Source organism: Equus caballus, chromosome 24 (assembly GCF_041296265.1).
Source record: "Equus caballus isolate H_3958 breed thoroughbred chromosome 24, TB-T2T, whole genome shotgun sequence".
In the NCBI taxonomy this organism is placed as follows: domain Eukaryota; kingdom Metazoa; phylum Chordata; class Mammalia; order Perissodactyla; family Equidae; genus Equus; species Equus caballus.
Window position 1 is genome coordinate 57,784,465 of NC_091707.1, and position 26,594 is coordinate 57,811,058.

The 26,594-nt window shown below is 37.7% G+C and overlaps 1 protein-coding gene across 18 annotated transcripts in view; it reads left to right on the forward strand.

Annotated features, from left to right (window-relative positions):
• Positions 1–26,594, forward strand: part of MARK3 (microtubule affinity regulating kinase 3) — a 103,379-nt gene that overhangs the window by 52,283 nt on the left and 24,502 nt on the right. For 10 of the 18 annotated variants that reach the window (XM_070249314.1, XM_070249316.1, XM_023628470.2 and 7 more), the window contains 9 exons: positions 8,555–8,603; positions 11,523–11,588; positions 16,152–16,222; positions 20,309–20,365; positions 22,665–22,901; positions 23,076–23,195; positions 23,444–23,543; positions 23,858–23,970; positions 24,495–24,648. In XM_070249314.1, the coding sequence (XP_070105415.1) occupies positions 8,555–8,603; positions 11,523–11,588; positions 16,152–16,222; positions 20,309–20,365; positions 22,665–22,901; positions 23,076–23,195; positions 23,444–23,543; positions 23,858–23,970; positions 24,495–24,648 (967 nt within the window). The remainder of the gene's footprint in view (positions 1–8,554; positions 8,604–11,522; positions 11,589–16,151; positions 16,223–20,308; positions 20,366–22,664; positions 22,902–23,075; positions 23,196–23,443; positions 23,544–23,857; positions 23,971–24,494; positions 24,649–26,594) is intronic. The other 8 variants (XM_023628463.2, XM_070249311.1, XM_070249312.1 and 5 more) reach the window with 2 other exon arrangements.

Below are 26,594 nucleotides of genomic sequence, written 5' to 3' on the forward strand. Positions count from 1 at the left end.
TCAGATATATGATTTGCAAATATTTTCTCCCAGTTAGTGGGTTGTCTTTTCATTTGTTCATGGTTTCCTTTGCCTTGCAGAAGTCCTTTTAGACTACTTTTTTTTCCTAAAAAAAAAAAGGGAGAAAAACCCTATAATTTGTGTTTTCAAAGGTTTAATAAAGAGGAAGACAGTTCAACAACCATTATATTCGTGAAAGAAGAACATGGTGCATTGAAAAAAGACCATTGGGGAGGGGATAATTTATGGTATTGGAAAGAAATTCAATAAAAGGGTTAGAAAATACAGTCAAGGAAACCTCTCAGAAAGTGGTATAAAAATTCAAAGAGATGAAAATTAAGAAAGATACAGTATAAACTGAAGTCTCTCTAGGAGATCTAGTTTGTGATAAAGAGGAGTTACAAAAAGAACTGAGAACAGGAGGAGAAATTATCAAAGACTAACAGAAGGTCATTTCCCAGAACTGTAGGACCTGAATTTCTAGATTAAGAGGTTCAATGCCCAATGCAGTAAATGACAGAAGGCTCACAATGTATCTGGATTGAATGCTAATGTACTACAGATACTGAATCTGTGCTACATTAAAATTTAAATTCATCAAGGTTAAAGAGAAGGAATGGGGAAAAATAGGTCACAAAGGATTGTAACAGAATGGCATCATACTATTCCACATCACTGTAAACTGGAAGAAAATGGATCAAGGCCTTTAAAATTCTGAGAGAACCGGCTATTCACATATAAAAGAGTGAAATTGGACCCCTGTCTTATAGCACCCACAAAAATTAACTCAGAATGGATTAAGGACTTAAATGGAACACCTGAAACCATAGAGCTCTTGGAAGAAAACATAGAGGAAAAGCTCTTAGACATTGGTCTTGAATGATTTTTTTGATATCATACCAATAGTACAAGCAACAAAAGCAGAAATGAAAAGGCAACCTACAGAGTGGGAGAAATTATTTGCAAATCACGTATCTGATAAGGGATTAATATCCCAAATATATAAGGAACTCCTGCAACTCTATAGCAAAAAAAAAGGCCTCACCAAATAATCCAATTAAAAAATGGGCAAAGGATCCGAATAGACATTTTTCCAAAGAAGATATACAAATAGCCAATAAGCACATGAAAAGGTGCTCAGCATCACTAATCATCAGAGAGATGCAAATCAAAACCACAATGAGATGCCACCTCATACCTATTAGAATGTCTCTTATCAAAAAGACAAGATATAAATGCTACCAAGGATGCAGAGAAATGGGAATTCTTGTGCATTGTTCGTGGGGATGTAAATTAGTCCTATTATGGAAGACAGTATGGAGGTTCCTCAAAAAATTAAAAATAGAGCTGCCATATAACCCAGCAATCCCACTTCTGGGTATATATTCATAGGAAATGAAATCACTATCTTGAAGAGATATCTGACCTGCCGTGTTCTTTATAGCATTATTTGTAATAGCCAAGACATGGAGATAACTTAGGTGTCCATTGACAGATAAATAAAGAAAATGTGGGGTGTGTGTGCATATATATATGCATGCACACACACAAAATGGAATATTATTCAGCCATAAGAAGGAGGAAATCCTGCTATTTGCAACAACATGGATGAAACTTGAGGACATTATACTAAGTTAAATTTAAGTCAAAGACAAATACTGTATGATATCACTTATATGTGGAATCTTAAAAAAAACAGACTCTCATAGAAGCAGATAGTAGGTGGTTGTTGCCGGGGCTGGGGAGTATAAGAAATGGGGAGATGTTGGTCAAAAAGTACAAACTTCTAGTTAAAAGATGGAAAAGTTCTAATATACAGCATATACTTGAAAGTTGCAGTAGAGTAAATCTTCATTGTTCTCACCATAACAGCAACAACAACATGGTAATTATGTGAAATCAGGATGTGTTAATTAACGTTATTGTGGTAAAGATTTCACAATATATGTATGTATCAAATAATCAGATTGCACACCTTAAACTTACACAATATTATATGTCAATTATTCTCATTAAAGTTGGGGAGATTTTCTGAGAGAAAATGATTCTTTGAATTCTTTACCCAGCCAAACTATCAATCAAATGTGAAGATAGAATCAACATTCTGGCTCATGTGAGGTCTTAAATCATTTACTTACCCCTCCTCAGGAGCTATTTGTGAAATATATTTTGCCATAACAAGAGAGAATACCAAGAAAGAGAGAAGCTTAGGATCCAGCACAGGAAATCGAACACAGCAGGCCTTGAAAACAGGACAGAGGCCTCCAGATATGGATATCTACAGGGAAAACAAAGATTACTTGACTTTTTGAAAGTATTTGAGAGGAGATTTACATTTCTGTCACAAAGTTTAAGGGTGAATTAGTAAAGAGAGATACGTAGAAAACAAGTGTACAAAATTATCTCCCAAAGCCAAAAACATTAAAAAATAAATAAAAAGAATGAAAATGCATTCCTAGTGTGGCTGTAAGTAATATTTACATAGTGTAAACTGAATAATTTTGCCAAGTATCATGATAACTGATTGGGGGAAGAAGAGAAGGGATATTGGATGGTGGGCAGGATGTCAGAGAGCTAAATTTTTACTGCCTATGTTAAGAAGTTAATAGATAATGGAGGAGGAGGGAGCTAAAGAATCATTGACAAGCAGCGCAAGCATGCTGTTTAGAAGTAGGGCGGCAGATACCAGAGTTAAAAGTGCTTACCATTATGAACAAGGATTGAGAGTGGAGAAAGACATTAAATTACACAGTTTGACTTTTAAAGGTATGTATGTCTACTACTTTTATAAATAAAAATTAAAAACAATATTTATTTAACCAAAACTGTGACAGAACCTCATGAGGACATAGAGGGAAAGCAAAAGTATGTGTTTGGAAGGGCTTAGGAAAGCTAAATCCAGAGTAGGAAGCCACAAGACAGTGACCTAAATAGAAAATCAAGGAAGCAGTATATTCTGACTTTTTAGAAATATGTAGTTAAACAATAGATGAAATAGCTAAAGGAGTTGAAAGGATTGCTCTTGAAAAGTCAGAAAGAATAAGGGGACAGGGTGAATTTGGTGATGAGGAAAAGCAGGTACATCATCCTTCCCTCTTTCCTTCATGAAGTCCCCCAGAGGTGCTCCAGGCGATCTTGGAAGCTAGTTATAAATAAAGATTTATGGCTGCATGTGTAGGCCTGTGGCAGGCATTAGACTCTAGTGTCTGGATTTCGTTCTCTGTCTCTCTGGCTGCCTTTTCTGAGGGTCCATTGTGGACCCCAGCTCTTTTTCTCTCTGAAATATTTGTCCTTGGTGGTTCTATCTTTTCATTCTACACTGTTGGGCAGTGTCATTTCCTTCCAGAGTTGCCATCTTTATGCTGATAATTCTACAGAATGTCTCTAGCCCAGGTTTCTTTCCTGAGCTTCAGACCCAAATAGCAAATATCAAGGTGTGCTTTCAGTAGTATCCTCGCTTAATCGTCCCTCCCATGGCGTGTCCAAAACCGGATTCAGCCTGCCCTGCCATTCCTCTCTGCCAACCTTTTGTGTCTTTTCTGTCTCAGTGGCGCCATATCCACAAACATGGGTGTCAGCTTCAACTCAGCCTCCCTTTCCCTTACCTCCTGAGTATTTCTTGACTGTGTCTCCTTTTCTTCATCCAAGGCATCTAATAATTGTTCCTTAATCTTGGGTTTACAATACAGCTATTTCCTATTAAAGAAGAGGGTGGCCATTGTATTCCCTTCCATTATTTCTAACGCGTAAGTTGTCATTCAACCTGTCTCTCAGCTGCCATGAAAAGTACAGGTTCTCAACGTTGTGGCCTGTTTCTTCTGTCTCATACCCATCTATCTGGAGAAGAGAGTGTGAACACTTTCATGATGATGATTTAGATCATAGTTTGATGTCCGTAACTCCCCCGCATGCTCTCTTTTGTGTGCTCATTTTATTTTTATATTGCTTAGTAAAATTGTCTTTTTCCAAAGATAATTTCTGTACATTCCAAACCCTGGCTATTGCGACATTTCTTTACTCTGTGGTACTGTAGGTTTGGTGTCCTTGGTATTCTGATCACCAGGATCCCAAATCTGTTTTCCTCCTGCGTACCAGTTCCTAGAGGACATAAAGACGTGAAAGTGTGTGCAGGATGCAGATGGGTCGATGAGGAGAGAATTCTTTCACTATATACATTTCTGTGTTATTTGGTTTTATTTTTTACAACTAGCTTTTGAATCTAGCATCTGGTTGAAAGGGAATGTAGAGAAATAAGTTTAGTTAAGATAGTAGAAATAGGTGAATTTCCCTTATTTAAATATCCTTTTCTAATAAAACTTTTAAAATATGTTATACAATCCTAGTAGGGACTTTCCTTAAAGTTCATGTTTTCTTTTCAATAAATTATTTCTGTTTCTATCCATATTGAACTGTCTTCAGCCATCAAGTTCACAGTTGGTCCAAATATATGAAATCTCTGGCTTTTTTTCTTTTTCCTAAATATTTGCTCTGGAATTGCTCCTCACTTTTTTTCTTTTTTTTTAAAGATTGGTCTTGAGCTAACATCTGTTGCCAATCTTTTTTTTTTCTTCTTCTTCTCCCAAAGCTCCCCAGTACACAGTTGTGTATTCTAGTTGTAGGTCCTTCTAGTTGTGATTCTCTGGCATTTTTATCATTTATATGCAAATTGTCAACTTCTTAAAAAGTTCTATGCCGCTGCCTAGCTGTTGCCCTGGAGTTTCCTATATCACCAGCTTGTAATCTGTCAATTATTTTACTTGGGAATTTCGAAGGTAGCTGCGTGAGATGAGTGTGAACTTTGGAGTGAGACAACTCAAGTGCTGGCTCCAGCACCTACCAGCTAGGATTCCTTGAACAAGTTTCTTAACTTCTTCAGTCCCCGTTCCTATACATTGGAGATGATCATAGTCACCTGACCGAGTTCTGAAAATTAAGTTAGATCCTGTCATAGATGTGAAGCATCTAGCTCTGTGCTTCAGGCACAGTAAGCAGTTTATAACTATTAGCTTCTTTCTTCCTCCCCACCCCTTTGATTAACTTGGTATAGAGTTTATTAACTCATTTTTACCTGATACAAAATTCTGATAGAGGTGCATGTATAAAGTTATTTTGGTAACATCCTGACACTCTCCTACTAGGGACTCATTGGCTACTCTTTCTGCCTACAGAATTAAACTTGTACTACTCATCCCTCTGTCTGGTTCCACTTACCTTTGCTCTGTATTTTCACAATACATCCCTTGGTGTGACCTCTGCTGTTAACTTGGGAGTTCTCAAACTTTAACGTGTTGTCTGTAGTGTATTAGTTATCTACTGCTCTCTAACAGATTATTCCAAAACTTAGCAACTTAAAACCATTTGTTATGGCAGTTTCTGGGCGTCGTATGTTTGACAATGACTTAGCTGGATGGTTCTCGCTCAGGCGCTCTCAAGAGGTTTTAGTTAAGAGCCACAGCTGCAGGCATCCAAAGATTTGATTGGGACTGGCAGATTTGCTTCCGGAAGGTCCCTCAGCAGGCTGTTGTTGAGAGGTTGCAGTTCCTCACAGGCTGTGGGCATGAGGCCTCAGTACTTTGCCATCTGGGCTTGTCCATCGACATGTGTAATGTCCTCACTACATGCAGGTGATTGATTTGTGAGAGCAAGGAGGGAGCCGCAGTGCATTTTATGGCCTAGTCAGTCTCTGAAGTCCCCCACCATCTCTTCTACCTTACTCTGTTACAAACAAGTCACTAAGTGCAGCCCACACTCAAAGGGAGGGACATTAAGTGCTACCTTTTGAGGGGAGGATTGTCAAGAAATTGATGAATGTATTTTAAAACTGCCTTACCTGGGGTTCTTGTTGAAGCACCAGCCCAATGGCATAGCAGTTAAGTTCATGCACTCCGTTTCCATGGCCCGGGGTTCGCAGATTCAGAGCACAGACCTACTCACTGTTTATCAAGCTGTGCTGTGGCAGGGGTCCCACATATGAAATAGAGGAAGATGGACACAGTTGTTAGCTCAGGGCCAGTCTTCCTCAGCAAAAAGAGGAGGATTGGCAGCGAATGTTAGCTCAGGGCTAATCTTCCTCACCAAAAAAAGGAAAGAAAAGAAAGATGCTCAAGACCCATTTCAGATCAAGTGATAGGTAGGGCCCAGGAACCTACAGTTTGCACAAGCACCCTAATGATTCTGATGCAGGTGTCCTGAAGTCCACACTTGGAAACACACTGCTTTATGGATCACTTGGTCTTCCTTAAAGAGTTTTAATTAGTCACACCTCCATATCTTTGCAGAGCACACATAGCCTGTTTTCAACTGTAGATAGTGTTTTTTAGTCCTGGGTAAGTCTGATTACCTTCATGGTTCCTGTACCCTAGACTGAAGTGAGCTCTTGCTACCTTGAATTTCTACAATATTCTGTTTTTTCCTGCTCTTTAGCTCTAATTACTTTGTTTCAATGTTCCACTGCCAGTAAGAATTTTTAAAAAATGATTGCCTGCATCTGACCTGCTCTCCTGCCAGCCAAACTATGACAACAAGCATTCTGCTACTCAGGATTTAAAAGCAGAATGGTCATTAGAATGCCAAGGAAGCTGGCTTAAACCACACTTCTTGGTAGTTAGTACTTTCACGCAGGCATTTATCAAACAGATGAGTTCCTGTTGTATTCTAGGCTTGGTTTCAAGTATACAGCAGTGAAAGGAGACAGATGTGCTCCTTGTGGATGAAGAGGTAACAAGAAACAGGTACACAAAAATATGTCATCACAGCTTGACAGACATTCTAGGAAAGAAATGGACAAACTGCTATGATGTAAAACTAAGGAGACCTACTTAGATAAGGTTTTTAGAGAATCTGCCTGAGATTTGAAGGATCCAGAGGAGAAAAGACTCTTAAGGAGATAAAAAGCTTAGTATAATATTCTAATACCTGAGAGGAATTGGGGTGGTTGGAAGGGTAAGAGAGGCTGCCATGGCCATGGTCCGGGTTAATTTAGCAGTTGTAGAAATACCTGGGAGATTCAACTTATAGCTACAAATTCAACTATAACTGATTGGAAAACAGGATTTCTGTGTTGGCTTGACAGATGGAAGCTAAGAAAGAACTCAAGCCCGAATGGTTGTCAGAGTGGCTGTGTTCTCATCTCAGAACATAAAATGTGGAAATGACCACAACAGCAACAGGAGGTTTTTATGTTAGAGATAAAAGTATTCCTGCCTTTAGAGATGATCCAGTATTCTAGACAGGAAGGTTATTCATCTGATTCCATGTTTTTAAGCTCTGAGCTCCATTTGTAGATCAGATACGTCCTTGTCCATCTCTCCATGCTCTCACTTGTTAGCTGCTGATTCAGTTCCAGCTTAGACATGGTGGGTAAGGACAAGTGCAGTAAGAGCCCTGTGATTTCTCACCAACTTCCTTTCCACATAGCCAGCTGCTCCTCATCTCCCAAAGTTCTTCCCCACCCTTGCCTCCTGTAGGTTGAAGTATACTGGGTGTTGGGAGACCTAGTTCTGGCCAAATTGCTCGGGAAAGATAACAGGACCTTGAAAGATCTTTTCCTCTCTTTTTCTGGTTCCCACTTATTCACAACAGGCTTGGATAAGATGACCTCTAAAATTCTGTTATTTTCTCATGTTAGCCCAGGCCGTAATCCTATGACCCTCCTCTGAATTCACAGCATGTGTTCATACAACAACAATTTAATATTTCTCCTTACTCTTTGGGATGACTGGACAGTTCTGCTGGTCTTGACGGGGCAGTTTTTCTCACTGTCCCTTCAGTCTACTTGTGTGGTACCATTCAGCTTATGAGTTGGCAGGAGCTGCACTCAGTTGGAACAGTGGATCTCTCTCTCGATTTCTCCATATAGTCTTTCATCCTCAAGTTAATTGGCTTCTTCATATTATGGCAACATTGTTCCAAGAGAGCAAGCCCCAAGGCGCAAGCATTTTACCCAGTCTTTCCTTGCTTCAAATTTGATAATGTACCCTTGGCCAAAGCAAGTCACACAGCCAGTACAAAAGTGTGAACAGGACCAGTGAGAGGCAGGACGCAATACGGCCGTTAATGTAACAGTCTACCACAATCTCTGTGCTAAATTACCTACCTTCTCCAATGAAGATTTCCCAAAGTGGTTTTGTTCAAAATCTTCTCATAGAATTGCTTGGAATTACGAATCTAATACACTCATGATGTAGTTTGTTGGGACTATACAAGTTTTGATTTGCAGAGTTAGAACCCCTGGGTAGATAGTAAATCAGACCGAGTTTAATCACAAACTCTTCTTGCCTAAACCTCGTATGTGTTCAAGATAGCAAAATATGATTCTGATTGTGGTATCATCCTCCTCTGGGACCTCTGCTGTTTTGTAAGATAAAATTGAAGCAGGTAATATTAGGTTATAAAGCAACTTCATCGTTAACCTGGACTTCATGTTAGTCTAAGACGTGGACTACTAAACATTATCAGTCAGTCAGTTATCTAAGAGAAAATATAAATTTATATTGTAACAATGAAATATAATGTTTAATAACCTGTGTTGGGGGGTTGTGTGTTTGTTTTTTAGCTCTTCAGAGAAGTAAGAATAATGAAGATTTTAAATCATCCAAACATAGGTACTTTCTGCTTTCTTCAATCCTTTTGGGTCTAAATGCTTTTTTGAAAGTATGTCATAAAGCTAAACATATCTCCCAGGAGTGATAGGAGATTCCTTCCTTCCTCCCAGCCCAGATACACTTTTAATAAAATATGTATACAGACTGTTGATCGTACATATTAACCTTTTGAAATTACTAAAGACGGTTAAAAGCTGAAGTGTTAAACATTTGAATTTAAAGCTTTAATGTGGTAGAAACATCTGTAATCAGATTATAATTTTTTACCATATTAGGAAAACTTCATAATTATATTTAATTCATAGATAGAAGGGGATTATAGTAAGTCAGAGTTAAGATTTTCAAACTTATAACACTTTTTGCTGTGGCTGTGTTCCTAAGAAAATACTTGTGTGTTGAATCATATTTTGAAGGATATAGGATACTTAATATTTAATGGAATTTTTATATGAATTGTTTTCTACAGCACGGATTTGTTTTCTGTGTCCTCCATGTACACAGCTCTGTGCTGGGTGTGATGAAGGAGGTTTAAAGACACAAAGGGTCGTGGTCCTGCCCTCATCATAATTGTAGGAATAAAATGGAAATATGCAGTTTACTTAATACTGACCCTGTTATATATACAGCTCAATGAAAACTTTTGATCCCACATATATCAGAGCTCTTTTTAAATAATGTAACTGCCTTTTCACACAGTGATAGCTTCTACATTTTAAAGATATTATTCCTATGATGTACACCTGAAACTACTAGAATATTACATGTCAGTTATATATCAGTAAATAAATAAAAATATTATTTCAAGAATGAAATAGCTCTTAAGACTGCCAGTTATATATCAGCTTACTATCAAAATCAGTTCTGGGAAGTGGGAGGGGTGATGTTTGATGTTAAGGATATCCTATCATGAATTCTTGAGACACAAGAATAAAAAAATAAAATGGAAGCACAGGAGGGAAAAAACCTATACCTTGTTTCATCAAGTCTAAGCCACCATCATTTAAAAGGCGTTATTATTTTACACACTACTAAGAAAAAAAATACTACCAAAGCATCATCCTATTATCAGTGGTATTAGTTAAAATATGAAAAAATATACATCTTAGAATCAATGAAGTATGATATATTTGGAGAAAAGAAAAATAACATGAAGTACAGTAGTGGGAAGAAAACCTTTCATCACTCTTTATTTCAGTCCTTTGGGGTTAGCTAGCCAGCTCTGGATTTCAAATTCCAACTTTTCACTAAAACAGTACTTTATCACTACTTCCTAGAACTGGCTAACTTAAACATATGTATTTTGTTTTTTATTTACTTAAGTTCTACCACAATTAGAGTTCTTTACTTACTAGTAAATGACATATCTTTGATAATAGATTTAAATTTCTAAAAATTTAAATTTTTATTGGATTAAAATAGTTTTTCCAGAAGAGCCAATATTTGCATTGGAATTTTAGAAAGGTTTTATTTATATGTTGAGGCTTACCAGCATATATGTGTTAAATTTCTTTAAATGATTTTTCTTGACAGTCCAAGCATATCTTAGAAGTGATATGATAGTTGTATTCATCAGTTCAACAAACATATATTGAATACTATGTTAGGCACTTTATTTGGCCTAATAGTTTATATTAAAACATCAGAAAATAGCAAGAGAAATGTAAGAGACTAGCATCCCCCTCCCCTTGGTAAATTTAATTTTAAAGTATATGTTATCAAAGTACATATGCAAAATAGTGATTTGATAGCTTTAGAAATTTACTTCAGTTTCATTTAAAAATGTGTATGTTTCTGATTGATTTGTTATGTATATTTATGAATTAGCAGTAATAGAAATATTATTTCTGAGGCTGGCCTGGCAGCGCAGCAGTTAAGTTTGCACTTTCTGCTTTGGTGGCCCAGAGTTTGGGGGTTCAGATCCTGGGTGTGGACATAAGCACCACTTGTCAAAGCCATGCTATGGCAGCGTCCCATATAAAATAGAGGAAGATGGACACAGATGTTAGCTCAGGGCCAGTCTTCCTCAGCAAAAAGAGGAGGACTGGCAACAGATGTTAGCTCAGGGATAATCTTCCTCAGAAAAGAAAAGCAGTATTACTTCTATCTGTAAAAAGGGTTTGCTATAGCAAAGTCACACTGACTCATTGAAAATAAATCTATACAAAAGTTCTTTTCAGTTAATTATGGTGTAATCTGTTCTACTTTTTGCCATCTCTGGCTTCAGGATAGTGACAAAGGAACCTTATTCTCTGAGAACTGTAGTGAGTTTCCCAAGCAACAGAAATTTCAAGGGGAATTATATATATCCTTAAAGCCATAATGACAAGTGAATGGACTTGGACTTGTAGAAATAGAGAGATCTGAGCAGTTCCTGCAGGTTGAATGTGAAATAAGAACGCTTTTCCTGAAGGGCAGAGGATGAGCTGCTGGCAGGGCAACTAGCCAATATAAACATCATAAGACAATGACAGAGGAAAGGGGAATAAACACACTGCACCGTACTACTGAGTGCATGCTGAAGTTACGTAGTTTGAGCACCCAGAAATAATCTTTATTTTTATGGAATTCCATGCTTTCATAAAATCTTTTCTGTTCTTATTGTAATATGTAATAAAATTTCCTAAAAGCGTTTTTGTAGAGAGCCAAAAATGTAAATCTAAAATCTTTAACAGAGGGGCCGGCCCCTCTGACACCGCTCGTCAGGCCACGTTGAGGTGGCATCCCACATGCCACAACTAGAAGGACCCACAACTAAAATATACAACTATGTACCAGGGGGCTTTAGGGAGAGAAAGGAAAAATAAAAATAAAATCTTTAACAGAGGAAAAGTTACTTTTCGTAGTTAGAGTTTATATGTACATGGTATATGCATATAGACATTTGTTTCTTTTTCTCCTGTATCCTCTCTCCTCCCCCAGTGAAGTTATTCGAAGTCATTGAAACTGACAAAACACTCTACCTAATCATGGAGTATGCAAGTGGAGGTAAGAAATTTAAATATATTGTTTTTCTTTCTTTCTTCTCTTTTAGAAGAATACACAACCACACTGTCCATGTGGATAATTGTTAAGGTTTTGTTTCACATCCAGAGTCATAACACACTAGGATGAGAATCAGAAAAGCTGACTCTTAGCAGTTCTGTGGGTTGCTATGAAATGTTTTGCTATTAGCATCGTTGATTGATAGTATCCAAATACTTGTATTTTTTTAATTCTGGTAAAATATAACAAAATTTACCATTTTAATTGTACAGTTCTGTAGCATTAGGTACGTTCACATTATCGTGTAACCATTACCACCATCTATCTCTACAACTTTTTGTTTTTCCCAGATTGAAACTCTGCCCCCATTAAACAATAAGCCCTCATTCCTCCTCCCCCTAGCCCCTGGCAACCACCATTGTGCTTTCTGTCTCTATGAATTTGGCTACTCTAAGAACCCCACATAAGTGGAATCATACAGTATGTGTCCTTTTGTGACTGCCAGTTTAATGTGACTTAATGCCCTCAAGGTTCATCCATGTTGTAACATCAAAATTTCCTTCCTTTTTAAGGCTAAACAATATTATATATATATATATACACACACACACACCATATTTTGTTTATTCCAGGTACTTGGATTTTTAAACATATCAATGTATTAGCCTGTTTGAAATAAATGTGTACTGCGTGTAGGATGGTTTTCTTTATCAGATTTTAATGTTGTTGGTATCTGTCTTTCTCAAGGCCAGAAACGGTGATGACACTGCATATGATTAGATTTTCCTTAAAATAAAGATTAAGGAGTAGTAATTATTTGCTTACAAGATTATATAAATGTTGGACGTTTTTCTGAAATGAATGTGAGTAGCTATTATCTTTTATAAAGATTCTCATTTTAGGGATGAGGTTAGGCTAGGTTTGTAGGTTTTGGACCACATGTGAGTTTCATTGTCTGTGGAGGGCAGAAGCTTTCCTGCTTGTCTTTGTGTGTTCCCTAGCTCTAGCACAGTGCTTGGCACAGAGCATATACTCAACAAATAAGAGTGGAACTGAATTTATGAAATTATAAATTACTGGGGACATATTCTGTTTAACTCTACAGTATAGTTTAAATAGTTTTGATTACAGTGGAGTTGGGTTTTTTTATCCTTAGTACTTTGATCCAGGTTGTAAAACCTGGAGAGAGACAGTTGAATCACAGCCTCACTGTATGAGTTAACTATTAAATGAAAGATTGTAAGCCTGTTGTGGGCAAGAATGAGTTATAGTAGACACACCTCTAACACCACTTTTCTGTACTTCTAATCATTATTAGTTGTATGATTTATAGTTTAAATGTGTGGTTTGAAAATTTAGTTGGAATTTTCACAGCTGACAAACAGTAGGAAGAGCTGAAGGTTGATTGCAATACCAAAAATCTGTATGGAATTCTGATGCTTTTTAGTCATCTTGCAGAATAATGTTCATAACCTTTTCATTTGTGTAGCCTCTACAGTGCACAACCGCTTTCTTACCTGATCTCCTTTGACCTTTACAATGACTTCATGATGTGGCCAGCAGTGAGTGGTGGGCTTTTACCCTTGAGGAAATGGAGGCTGGAAAGTCTCACTGTAGTCACTCTGTCAGGTCTGGAGCCCCACCCATCTGACACCGTATAGCCTCTCCTGGTTAGTCAGTTGGTCGTGGCTTTCTGTTCCCATCTGATTTAGGTACCAGAGTCATAGAGATTGCTCTTATATAGGAGCAAGACAAAAAACGTCTGAGAAACATCCAGTTTTATTAGAAAGAGGATGGCTTTTGGAAAATTCAGAGGTGAAGTCAGTCTGGCCAGTGCCCCTCATTGGTAGCGTGACCTGATAAATTATATGTCTCTGAGCTTTTCAGTGGACTTGCTAACACAGCCCTCATTTGAGAACTCAGTGCCATTGCTCAGCATTGTAACAGCACTGATCAATGATGGTGGTGGTTTATTGGCTTGGGCTGTTTGTTTTAATCAGCTCAACAAAGCACTGTCAATCTCCAGGACATCTGTTTTATTGTTGATGCGTTTGCTATTTTGAACAACAAAAGTTTCGGTAAATTGACTACCTACTCCTCCCCGGCCTGGTATTTTTCAGTTTGGTAGAATCATAGAATTTTAGAATTGGAAAGAATCTTAGAAATCATCGAGGGCAACTGCCTAATTTTTACAGATGAAACTAAAGCTCTGAAAGGTTGTTCAGTGCCGGTGTTTCCATCGGTAGTTAGTGGCAGGATGTGAAGTAGGACTAAGGGCTTTCTGAACTGTCGTGTCCGGTGTCCTTCCGTCAGCCCGCACAGCCCCTGACCTGGGTGAGGAGAGCCACCGTTTGCTCTTTTTTCTCTAATAAATACCCCTCATAGATTTTCAGTTCAGCTGCTTAATCTGAGTGCTAATACATTTTTAATGAGGGAAAAAAAGAGAGATCTGGGGTGAATTCCTGATTTATAAGTTGAATTCCTGATTTATAACTTAGTAATTGTGAGTGTGACTTTATGGTTCCAAAATCTTTTAAGAGGTTTGTATTGCATTTGAATTGATAAAAAATATTTTAAAATTATATCGACAAACTTGGACTTTATCTGTGTTACTCTACAACAACTGTGGGTTTAATCCATTAATTTTTTCTTTTAGTCAAAAATGTTTTCTATATGATATGCACTTTAGTTGTTTCCACTTTCTGACCACTTGTTTTGACGTTATATACTATTCCACAAATAGGTTATTTGCTTAGAAAATGCTGACATTTTACTGAGTTGACATTTAACTTCATAATTCATCATAGTTGGATGAATTGTGTAGTGTAAATTAGCAATATGTAATGCCTTTTAAAAGATCAGTAACTTGAAAATATGTATGCCCACCATTATTTAAAAATGTATTCAGAGTTAGAGCTAAAAGTGTAAAAGTCAGAAATATTAATGTACAATTCAGAATGACTTTTTCCTCAAAAATATTTAAATTATGTTCTCAAACTGAGCTTTTTTTAAGTATCAGAATATTTTAGTTGGATGTTGTCGCTAAGATGATGGAGGTGCTCCTTATTTGTATGAAATAGACGCAATTCTTTCCCAAATACTTGTTATATCTAATTTGCTAAATTAGTACTCTTTTCTGTTGATTTCAGAGGTGTTGCCTCCTTATTCCAAATTGATAAGCAATTGGCAATACTAATATATTTCCTGAAGTGTCACCTGTCTTCCCTGAGGAATTAAAACTACCATGTAGATGTCCGCCAGCACATTCTGTTGGCTTCACCTCACATTGAGTCCTGAATCACCCCTTTTCTCACCACCACTGCCACTTCGCACTCTAGGCCCAGCCACCCTCATTCTTGTCTTGATTATTGTATTACTGCCAATTGGTCTCCCTGTCCCTTTCCCCAATCCTGACCCTCTACTCCCACTAGCAGCCAGTGATCCTTTTAAGAGGTCATTTATTTCATATTCTCCACTTCTCTCAGAGCAAAGCCCGAGTCCTTACGAAAGCCTACAGGACTCTTCATGACCTCACCCCTCCTACCCATCTCTGTGCTTGACCTACCTCCCTTCCCCTGTTCATGCTTCAGCCACATGGGCCTCCTTGCTCTTTTCTCTGCCTAGAATCTTTCTCCCAGATGACTATATTGTCCACTCCCTCAAAGTAGTCGGCAAGGTGCTTACACACACAAACGCACTTCCTGTTCTTTTCCCCTGCTTTTTCTCCACAGTACTTCTTATCATCTGACCTACTGTATATGCATTTGTTTGTTGTTTTTTTTTTTTTTTGAGGAAGATTAGCCCTGAGCTAACTACTGCCAGTCCTCCTCTTTTTGCTGAGGAAGACTGGCCCTGAGCTAACATCCATGCCCATCTTCCTCTACTTTATAAGTGGGACGCCTACCACAGCATGGCGTGCCAATCAGTGCCATGTCTGCACCGGGGATCTGAACTGGCGAACCCCGGGCAGCTGAGAAGTGGAACCTGCAAACTTAACCGCTGCACCACTGGGCCAGCCCCGCATTTGTTTGTTTATTGTCTGTCTCCCCTACTAGAATGTAAACTCCATGAGGAAAGTGGCCTTGCTTTGTTCTCTGCTATATTTCCCCAGAGCCTAGAACAGTGCCTGGCAGTTAGTAGGCACTCAATAAATATTTGTTGAATGAATGAATATATTCAAGAAATGCTTTTTTGTCATAATCCTACAGTGAAGACCTCCTTTTTAACACAAATAACTTATCCATTTTAACTTTCAATTTTCGTTGCTAAGTTTTGATTAAAACATATTGTGAAAACATGGCCTTTAAAATAAAAGTTGTTATATTTTAAACATACGAGAATTTAATTTTAAGGCTTTTCTCTAGCTTAAAGATTTTGTCAGTGAACTTTTCCTGTAGTTAAACTTAAGCCTAGCTTAGTTCAAATTCCACTTTTTTCTGTTTGTGTTCATACTTATACTTAAAAATAAAAATTAGAGCATTTCGAAAAGTGAAACATCATCAGTTTATGGGAAGATTAATGCTCAGAAGTAGGACTTCTGCTTACTTTTATTTCTCTCAATTATAGGTGAAGTGTTTGACTATTTGGTTGCACATGGAAGAATGAAGGAAAAAGAAGCAAGAGCTAAATTTAGACAGGTATGAATTAATGCACCTTTAGTTTATTAATTTAATAAATTTATCTCCCTTAAACCTGGTCATAAGGCCTGTTAGATGGTGCAGGGGTTGGCCATTCAGTTCAACAAAAATTTATTAAGTACCTTTTATGCCTAAGGCACTGTACTAGAAGCAGCCATGGGTTCTATTCTTAGCTTTGTGATTGGGATTTTCGTCTCACGCTTAACCTTAGTTTTTGACAGTTAAGCCTTTAAAAATTAGAGCCTTTCAAAACACTTGTGATTGCATTATTTTCCGAGTTTTAGCAAGAAGAGTGTCACAATCCCAAAATTCATTATTAGTTTTGTCTTACATAAGCTGAAATCAAACAGAACTTAATCTGTTAATTAATGACTTACCTTCTTGCTTTATCTTTATCCTGCTCTTTATAGAAACACTCATTTTAATAAGCATGTTTTAAACGTAAAGGTGACTTAACTCTCCTGTCTTTATTAATAATAATTTCTATTTGTTGGTTGATCATTACCTGGCAGACATTGAGATAAGTGCTTTAACTATGTTAATGTAAATCCTGCAGCAGCCTTGTGAGTTAAAGAGTATAATGATGCCCATTTGCTAAAGATAAGGAAACTGAGGCACAGAGAGATTAAATAATTTGCCCAAAATTTTGATGCCTGGCAAGTAGGAGACCCACTGATTCAGACCCAGGTCCTCTGACCCCAAAACTCAAATTCTTAATCATTATGTTGTGCTATTATTTAGATTAGGAATCAGCAAACTCTTTCTGTAAAGTGCCAGATAGTAAAGATTGTAGTTTTTGTGGGCTGTACAGTCTTTGTCTCCACTATTTAAGTCTGCTCTTGTAGCATAGAAGGAGCTGTAGACAGTATGTAAGTGAACACACTCACATGATTGTGTTGCAACAAAACTTTTATTTACAAAAACAAGTGGTGGGCTGCATTTAGCTTACAGGGCATAATTTGCCCACCCCTAATTTAGATGAAGGGAAGGAGCAGGTGCTTTATTACTTTTAAATTAACTCTGTAATCCCATAGTTATAAGTTTCGTATTTAAACAGCAGTACAGCTTCATTCTTTCAGAACCTTTAAATTTTTGTTTTATTCACATATAACGTCAAGGTAGAGGTGTAGACAGACGTCTTTAAGGTTTCACAATATTTGGAAAGGCAATTTTAGCTGATTTTCAAGATTTCTCTTAACAGGTGCCTCCTTTGATTTGCTTAAGTCTAGTGTTTACAGTTAAGAACTCATTTATAAGTTTCTTAACTTTTGTTGTTGCTTTAACTTAAAAGCTTAAGAAATACTAATTGTACTTTGAATTAAAACTTATTAAATATCAAAGTTGAAACTTACTTGTGGCTATTATTTAACTTGTCTCATCAGTTTTTCTAGCTGTAACAAAGACGACGTTATACTTGAATTCTGAAGTTCTTTCCAGTTCTGATATCATTTTATTCTGTGGTCTATGGAAGGAAACACTAATTTAATTTCTCTTTATTACAAAACAAGTCTGTTTGGCCCTCTCCATAACTATACTCTTAGTTTTTATAAATTGGCCATCTAAAAGCCAAGATTTTTTTTGCCTCATAAAATTTAAATTTCTTCCCATTCAGGTGAATCTGTCTGACTTGCAAATATTTATGTAAATATGGTTTATTGACTTCGAGGAAAAGGCTGATGCTGGCCAGCAACAGGTGTCAGCCTGGACCCTCTCCAGAGAAGTCCTTTAGCACGCAAACCCGTAACTCCTCTCTCTGTCTCCACCCATCCCCCTGGTGGGATCCAACTTGTCAGAGGAACTTAGGCATTTACTAACCTAAATCTTTAGGAAATTACTCAGATTTTTATTTTAAATTCCCTGCAGAAATTCTGAAGCCTTTATTTGCGGAACCTATTAGTTGGTCCAGGAAAGATAGTTTATGTGCTTTTACAATTAATAACTTGATTTACAGTGCTTACAATTAACATAATCCTTTCTCCTTGCCATAGTATTTCCTCAAGGCAGTGTATTTAAAGCTGGAAGGATCGAGCATGATATTGGTGTTTCTGCTTTTCTCCATTTCTAATTGCCATGCTTTCCAAAATTTATATCATCATAACTTTGACTAAATAAAAAGGTTTCCTATTTCTGACAAAGAGGAAGATATGCCACACACAAAGTATGCTATGCCTGATCTGTTTTCCGTCAAAAATAGGCCCTTCTTTCCATATTCATCAGCAGATGGTTTTTCTTCTTCCCATTTCCTTCCCCATTTTCATCTAGTTACTGCTTATGTTGTTTTAATTTTTTGGCTTAGCTCTTGTTCTTTTCAAAGAAAGAGAATAGATTCATCGCTCTATCTTCTTTCCTCACATCTTTCTTGGTGGATTGGTATTGTTGCTGCCTCTCTTCTTTCGTGTTAGGCTTGCATTCATATTTTAATCTGGAAAACATCCAGGTTCTCAACCTTCTTTAGAAATAACTACTCCCAGCTTAAAAACAGAATACAAAACAATAATTTAAAGTTGAGTGTTTTCAGGTTATTGTAGCATTAGGTTAGCTTTGAGCTGTTTGGAGATAAAAGAAGAGAAATTCTTTGATCTCTTTGAGAAAGGCTTGGAAATTGTCAAATCTGATTCAAAAGCAGAATTTGAAAATAACCTATAAGAGAAATCTCAGTATGAGGGGAAAAAGAGGGGGGAAATTGGATAAAATTTACCTATGTTCTAGGCAATAAACCTACTACTTTGTTTTGGGAAAACAAAGCTGTTTCACTTCCCCAGTTTTCCTGTTGACAGAATAGAATAGCAGCATAAGCGATAATCCAAAGTAACAGGTGCTGGAAAACCGATACTTTGGCATTGGAATTTCTGTACCTTTCCAGTTGAGTATGAGTGAGTCTCATCCTGTGAATATTTAATTTATGAAACATGAAGCTTCTTAGTGAAGCCCTGATTTTGGCATCATCCCACCCTGACCCCAGCCCAGTTTCTCCTTGCTGCTTATTCTGAACCAAAATATCACCTGACCGAACAGCACTCTCTGAGTTATGTCCAGTGTAGGTGGGTGCACGTTGCTTACAATTAAAAGTTGATGATGATTTGGAGGAAAAAGCAGTATTTTCATTACCAAACCCCAGTTTTGTGTGTATGTAATTATATATGTTTAAATACACATTCATAATACCAAGGAAAAGACCAGAAGCAAAGGCACCAAAATAACTCGAGATGTTATCTCTCTTTGGTGGTAATACAGGCATATATACTTGTGTATACTTTTCTGTGTTTCCTAAAATTTCTATAATGAGCATATAAAAACTTTTATAATTAGAAAAGGAGACTTAAAAAATTACTAGTGAGTGTGAATTTCAGCAAAACAATTGTTTAATTAACATTGCTAATCACAGGAATAATCAAAAATTGACTAAAGAAAAGCATACCATTTGCTGAGAGTAGGAGGGATCCTTATTGATAGAGCGCATAATAGTTTTCGTAGTTAGTAGTTCACATACATTACAACATTCGTTCTTCCACTTTAAGGAAGAAGAAACTGGTCCTCAGAGAAGTGAAGTAACTTTTGCTGTCCTCGAACCCACATCAGCTGAAAGGAATAGAGTGTTGTAGGAAGCAAACTGACTGGAAAGAGAAGTAATTAACAAAGGAGAACTGACCTAGATGAACACCTGGCCATGGATAGCCTGTAACTGTCAGTTTGGTTTTGAGTTGATTTACACGGGCATGGAAAGGTTGTACCACAGCCATCTGATCCTGAGCCCCAGGGCAGCCAGTGTCCTCTAGTTCCTAGTGGTCTGTTGGGCCCTGGCACCACACTCAAAAATAACTGAAATGTCAGGGGTAGAGCCCGAGAAGAGTCTTTCCACTTAAAACTATAAAGAATAGGAAGAACATCCTCACCTCTCTCCTCTTGCCCTTACCCATGAATTTCTCCAAATTGAAAAGTTCAAAGCATAAGAAAATTACAGAGATTCACACATTGAAGTGCTCACTGAGTATTTTGCATGTGTAAACATTAGTGAAGTATTTTCATTCTAATTAATTATCAGTCTGCAGCAGTGATGACTATTAACCTTGTACCTCTCCTGTCCAGATAGTGTCTGCAGTCCAGTACTGCCACCAGAAGCGGATCGTTCACAGAGACCTCAAGGTGAGTCACAGTGTCTTTACTAGTGTATGCTCTGTTTGTATGTATTCAATTCTCCCAGTGGTCGTGACACAAATGAGGCATAGATTAGATTGTGTTATTAAATTAAAAAAAATCCTTTCATAATTGAATCCTTTTAATTCAGTTATAGTAAAGAGCATTAAACATAATGAAAAATGAGATTTATTAAAGTACTTTACATTTCAGTTTAAGGTAGCTTGTAGTTAGTTGGTCTCTGGAGAAAAATCATCATACCACTAAATAAAAGGAGCCTCCAAAAATGTGTATTCTCGCCTGACCGTGTACTCAAGGCTGCCTGGCACCCACCCTTCTCTGTCTCTAGTCAGCATTCTCTCCTGTTAACAGCAGTGGCTATTTGAGACCTACTTTCACAGTCCTCCACCTCTGCCTTCACTCTTGCCATAGGATAGTTTCCTATTTTACTGAGAAAATAGAAACACCAGGCAGAAACTCCCTCAATTTCCCAGGAGGCCCACAAACTTAGCTGCACCTACACCCATCCATCACCTCTCAGAACTTTCCTCTTGTTACAGGACAATGGGGGCGCCTCTGCCAACCTTGCCTCTGTGTCCTGGATCTTGTCTCCTGCCAGGGGCTGCTGCACTCTGTTCGTTGCCTCCTGTCTCCCATTTCTTCATCCACCCTCTCGCTACTAACTTTTCACCACCAGCATTTACAAAAACATACTCAAGTATATACCATCTTTTACGAGAAAACCTCTCCACATCACTTCCCCTTGCATACCCCTTTTTTCTCTCTTCACCTTCACAGCCATATTTCTCTACACATTGTCTAAATTCTGTCTTAACTTGGTCTTTACTTCCTCTATCTCCTCACATAATTGTCATGGACTTGCTTGTTCCTCTCTGCACCCACCTTTGCCACATTCACATCCAGTCTAATAGCTGCAGTGGCTACCAATGTGTTGATGACCCCTAAACCCATGCCTGCAGCCAGACCTCTCTTCTAGGATGCAGTATCCAGCTGGCAAAAGGACACCTTCACCTAAGCATTCCTCAGGCATCTCAGGTTCACCAAGTTCACAGCTTAAGCACTTCCCTCCTAAACTTGAATATTCATTTCTCATTCTGGTGATTGATGTCCCTCAGGTGCCTCTCTCTTCTCTGCTCTACCATCCACTCAGTCCTGGGGTCCTTTTGCTACTGTTTCCTAAATTGCTCTTAAATGTACTTTTTTCTTCCTCATTACCACTATCCTAGTCCAGACTACTAGCATCTTGTACTTGATTACTACACTAGTTTCTTACCTGGTCTTCCCTGCTTCCAATTTGCCTCTCTCTCCCATGTTTTCTGTATTGCAACCAGAATGGGCTTTTACAAACACAAATAAGATTGTCATTTCCCTGCTTGGATGACTCTTCAGTGGCTTTCCGTTCCATTAGGTTGAAAACCTGAGCTCCCTGACTGCAAGTCTCCCAGCTGGCCCTTTGTGATTCAGACATGGCCACATCCCCAGCCATCTCTCTCCCACAACTGTCTTTCAGTTTCTTGAGTGAAACATGTTCTCTCTTACCTTCCGGGTTTGCAGACTCTTTATTCTGTCTGAAATACTTTTCATCAATTCACCCACTACTGTCAGCTGAACTTTAGGCAGCAGCTTCGATTTCACCCCCTCCAGGAAATCATCCCGCACCTTTCAGTGCCGGACTCACGATTACCCACACCTCTTCTGTCACAGCACTTAGGTCAGAGAGTGTAGCTGCTTATTTTCCTGTCTCTCTCCTTCTAAACCGTGAACTCCTTGAGGATAGGACCCTGTCTGTCTTGTTCGTCATTATAATCCAGACACTAATATAACACCTGGTGTGTAATTGCCTCGTAGTAAATGTTTGTTGAAATAAATGAAAACAACTGTGATCTGTATCTTGAGTGAGGTTTACGATTTTCCCCTACCCAATAATAGCCATTATACAACTGTTTAGCAGTTTTTATGAGATGGGGCTGTCCACTTACAATAATTATCCGTTTTCTAAAAGCTCCTTAGTGTTCTCAATTGAAAGAGCTATTTAAAGGTTTTTTTGACCCTAGGCATTTGTTGTTTAAATTAGTGCTAGAATTACTCTATACCTTGTGTCTGTTATTAGTTGTTAATGTTTAAAAATTCGGAATTCTGATTTCTTGCCTGTTTTTTTCTCATTTTGCTTATTAGGATATAGTAACTTTATATCATTACAGGAAGCTTTTATGAAATACCTAATTCTATCACAATTCTAATTATATTTTGGTTAAATTTCTTTTTTTTCTTGATGTTTTCCCTCTAGGCTGAAAATCTATTGTTAGATGCTGATATGAACATTAAAATAGCTGACTTTGGTTTTAGCAATGAATTTACTGTTGGCAGTAAACTGGATACGTTTTGTGGCAGTCCTCCATATGCAGCCCCAGAGCTCTTCCAGGGCAAGAAATACGATGGGCCAGAAGTGGACGTTTGGAGCCTTGGTGTCATTCTTTACACTCTAGTCAGTGGGTCGCTCCCCTTTGATGGACAGAACCTAAAGGTATAAGAAGCATTTGCATTCATATTCTTCAAAAAACTAAAAGGATTTTATAAAATAATGAGTTAATATTTTATTGTTATGTCAGTATGCGGGTTTTCGATGGGTTTTTTGAGGTTCTTTTTTACCATAAATGTTGACTCACTAATTTTCTTTCCTGTCCTTACCTCCCCAAAGGAACTGAGAGAGAGAGTATTAAGAGGGAAATACAGAATCCCTTTCTACATGTCCACAGACTGTGAAAACCTTCTCAAACGTTTCCTGGTGCTAAATCCAATAAAGCGAGGCACTCTAGAGGTAATTTCATAAGTAGAAGTAAATAACAACTTTGAAGAATCTGTAAACTATTTTTAGAACTTTGCTTGATTTGTATGACATATTGAATACTATCCTGGGGCTTTCTAAGCAGGAACTGAGACATTTAAAACATTTTTTTAAGTTACCTTTGAATTATAATCAATGAAACGTTGAAAATACATTTTCCTAAGTATTGTGATTATCAGAATGTTTTATTTTATGCTGCTAATGAACAGTTCACCTTTCAGCAAATCATGAAGGACAGGTGGATCAATGCAGGGCATGAGGAAGATGAACTTAAACCATTTGTTGAACCAGAACTAGACATCTCAGACCAGAAAAGAATAGGTAATTACTCTGTGCCTGCATGCTCTTGTGTGTACAAGTAACATGTTTCTGTTTTCACTCATGCATATGCCTAAAATGGGAATAATGGGAAGTTGCACATGTTATATGAATCAGCTTATCTGTTTGTCATATTTAGGAACTTACCTAGAGTTTCCTGTAATAGCAGTCAGTAACTTAGAAATAAGCCAACCACACATTTATGTTAGAAAATGTATAATCTTTTGGGTCAGATAAAGGAAATTATTTTACCGTATAACACAGTGATTTCTTACCAAAACAAAAGACATAAGCTATATTATGCCCTTCTCTTTTAGATATTATGGTGGGAATGGGATATTCACAAGAAGAAATTCAAGAATCTCTTAGTAAAATGAAATATGATGAAATCACAGCTACGTATTTGTTGTTGGGGAGAAAGTCTTCAGAGGTAAGAATAATCAGAAAAAGCTAAAATATCCTTTATGTAAATTATCAGTTTATGTAAATTCTTTTCTTAGTTCTAATTTTTTTAATATGTATATTTTGGTATATTATTTTTTAATTTACCTGCAAATAACAAATTTAACTCCTATGACCATTATGAGCCGCTATTTTAACTCTAAGATAATAACCTTAATGGTGGATATTGTCACAGACTTTGCCTTCATAAGTTAACCTATAGTTGTTAATAGTTTAGAAATGTTGTCAGGTATCAGATGAAGTAGATACAGCCTTTTAAGTTATGTGAAAAAGCCTAGAAAGAAGATCATAAATAGCTATCCTTTTGTGAGTTTTTCCAGTGGTCAGAAAAATACTTTTGCCTGAGTTTAGGGTTGTTTTTTTTGTACATCTTGATTCTGCTCTCTAAATGAGCTGTTTATGAGCGGTTTGTATGTTATGAGAAGTTTAGTTTCCTAATAAACTATTTGGGTTCGTGTTGTGGTTTGCTCTGTTTTTCTCATTTTCTCTTAGCTGGATGCTAGTGATTCCAGTTCTAGCAGCAATCTTTCACTTGCTAAGGTTAGGCCAAGCAGTGACCTCAACAACAGTACTGGCCAGTCTCCTCACCACAAAGTACAGAGAAGTGTTTCTTCAAGCCAGAAGCAGAGGCGGTACAGTGACCATGGTAAGTTTCAGACCATTCCAGGGTGTTCTCTTAGAGTCTCCCCTTACTTAAAAAGCCTCCTAACATTGGGAAGCAAACTTTTGCTTAGGGCCTATGGAAGCCAGGGATTACCTTGACTTCCCTTCTTGGCATTTCTTTCATAGCAGCCCTACAGGTACTAGCATGATTATCTCAAGGCTCTGATCTCATTCCCTGGGCTTCTGCTGGGTAAGGCCTTGCTGGGGGGAAACCTTACCATTCTCCTGTCTGGGACCCCTGCTTCAGTCTTTAGTTCTCTGTTCACTCTCTTCCCCATCTCTGCATCAGATCTACTTTCTAGAGCAGCACGGTCTAGTATAACTTTCTGTGGTGATGAAAATGTTTTATATCTATACTGTCCAATAGAATAGCCACTAGCCACATGTGGATATGGAGCACTTGAACTGAGGAAATGATTTTCACTTGTGTTTAACTTAAAATTAAATTTGTATAGCCACATGTTGCCAGTGGCTACCATGTTGGACAACACAGCACTGGAGAATGTGTAGTACCCCACTTTTGCCTTAATTTGTTTAAATTTTTACCGGTGTCATTTTAAGCCACACTCTAGCTGTTGGACTGTCTAAACACCCTCACTCTTAAAATTTTCACCATAGAGGTGAATCTTTTATGAGACTTAGGGCCTTAAAGGTATGCTTACCAAACTTGACAGTTGTTCTACCTTCCCAGCCAGCCCCATGTGTGGGAATCCAGAGACTCTAGCATTTATATGTTTATTTGCCCATAACTATGAATGTTAACGTTGCAGGTATTTCCTTTAATTCTAGTATTCTAGGATTCAGAAACCAAATCTACGTTGACCTGGTCTTAAGTTTTAAAAATATATCCTTACATGGAACACCCATTTATCTCTTGTTCAGGTTATTTCCCTTCTCTGGACATTGTCCACCTCCATTCTTTCATCTTGAGATTTGGCACTTAGAACTGCACCGAGCATTCCAGGTGTGGACAGCTTTGGTTTTGTACCAAAAATGATGACACTTTTCTCGCTTTCCATTTCTCTTGCTGCTGATGCCACTTCTCTATGTGGTTTGAGCTGAAGCACATTGTACTGATATTGTCAGTAAACTGTCTACCTGTCTGCTATAACAGAGCTCAGAATCTGTTCTGACGCCAGAATTTGTGCTCATGGCATTTGTAAACCAAGTGTTGATCTGGGTCTCTGTCTCTTTTGTGTTCATGTTAGTTGCTAACAAGGAGGGGTTTTCAGTGCCTTGTGGACTGCAGGGCAATTAGCAAAGTGCCTACATATTGCTCTAAACTATCTAGTTTAATGGGAATTGTTCCTAAATCCTAGAAAAAAACTGGTAATAGAGTTTTCTCCTGTCTCTAGTGACTGTCTTAATAAGTTAATTCTTCCTTAAGCACGCAGATTCCATCTGGATTGGTAATGCCTTTTTCGCCAGCTCAGAAAATTTTAGAACTAAAAAGGGCTTTAGACATGATGTCATAGCCTCACCAAACCCCCGTTTTATCATTAAGGATAAGAGAGCTCACAAAGTCTCCCAAGGTTACATAGAAGTGGGAACACCTGGGACAGAACCCGGGCCTCGTGGTCTCTCCTGTGGCTCTGTCCACTAACCCGTCCATTACCTCTTGGAGTAGTCTTTTTATAATAATAGTCATCCTTCCTTCTTGGAGCCTCTAATATTAAAAAGCAGTTCATAAAAGCATTTTTCCAGAAATCCATGTATACAGAAAATCACTCACCCAATTCCTCATTCTCTTTTCTTCTTTATGCGGATGAAGATAGTGGTCAACAAAGGAAAGATCTGATTATACCTCTGGCGCTTTTGTTTTAAGTGCTATAAATGAGATAGGTTCTAAATACAGTGTCTAGTAAAGCATTTCTGCTTGATGCCAAGTGAAGGCAGACGAGCCTATAAGCAGATCAGCTTGTAGTTTGT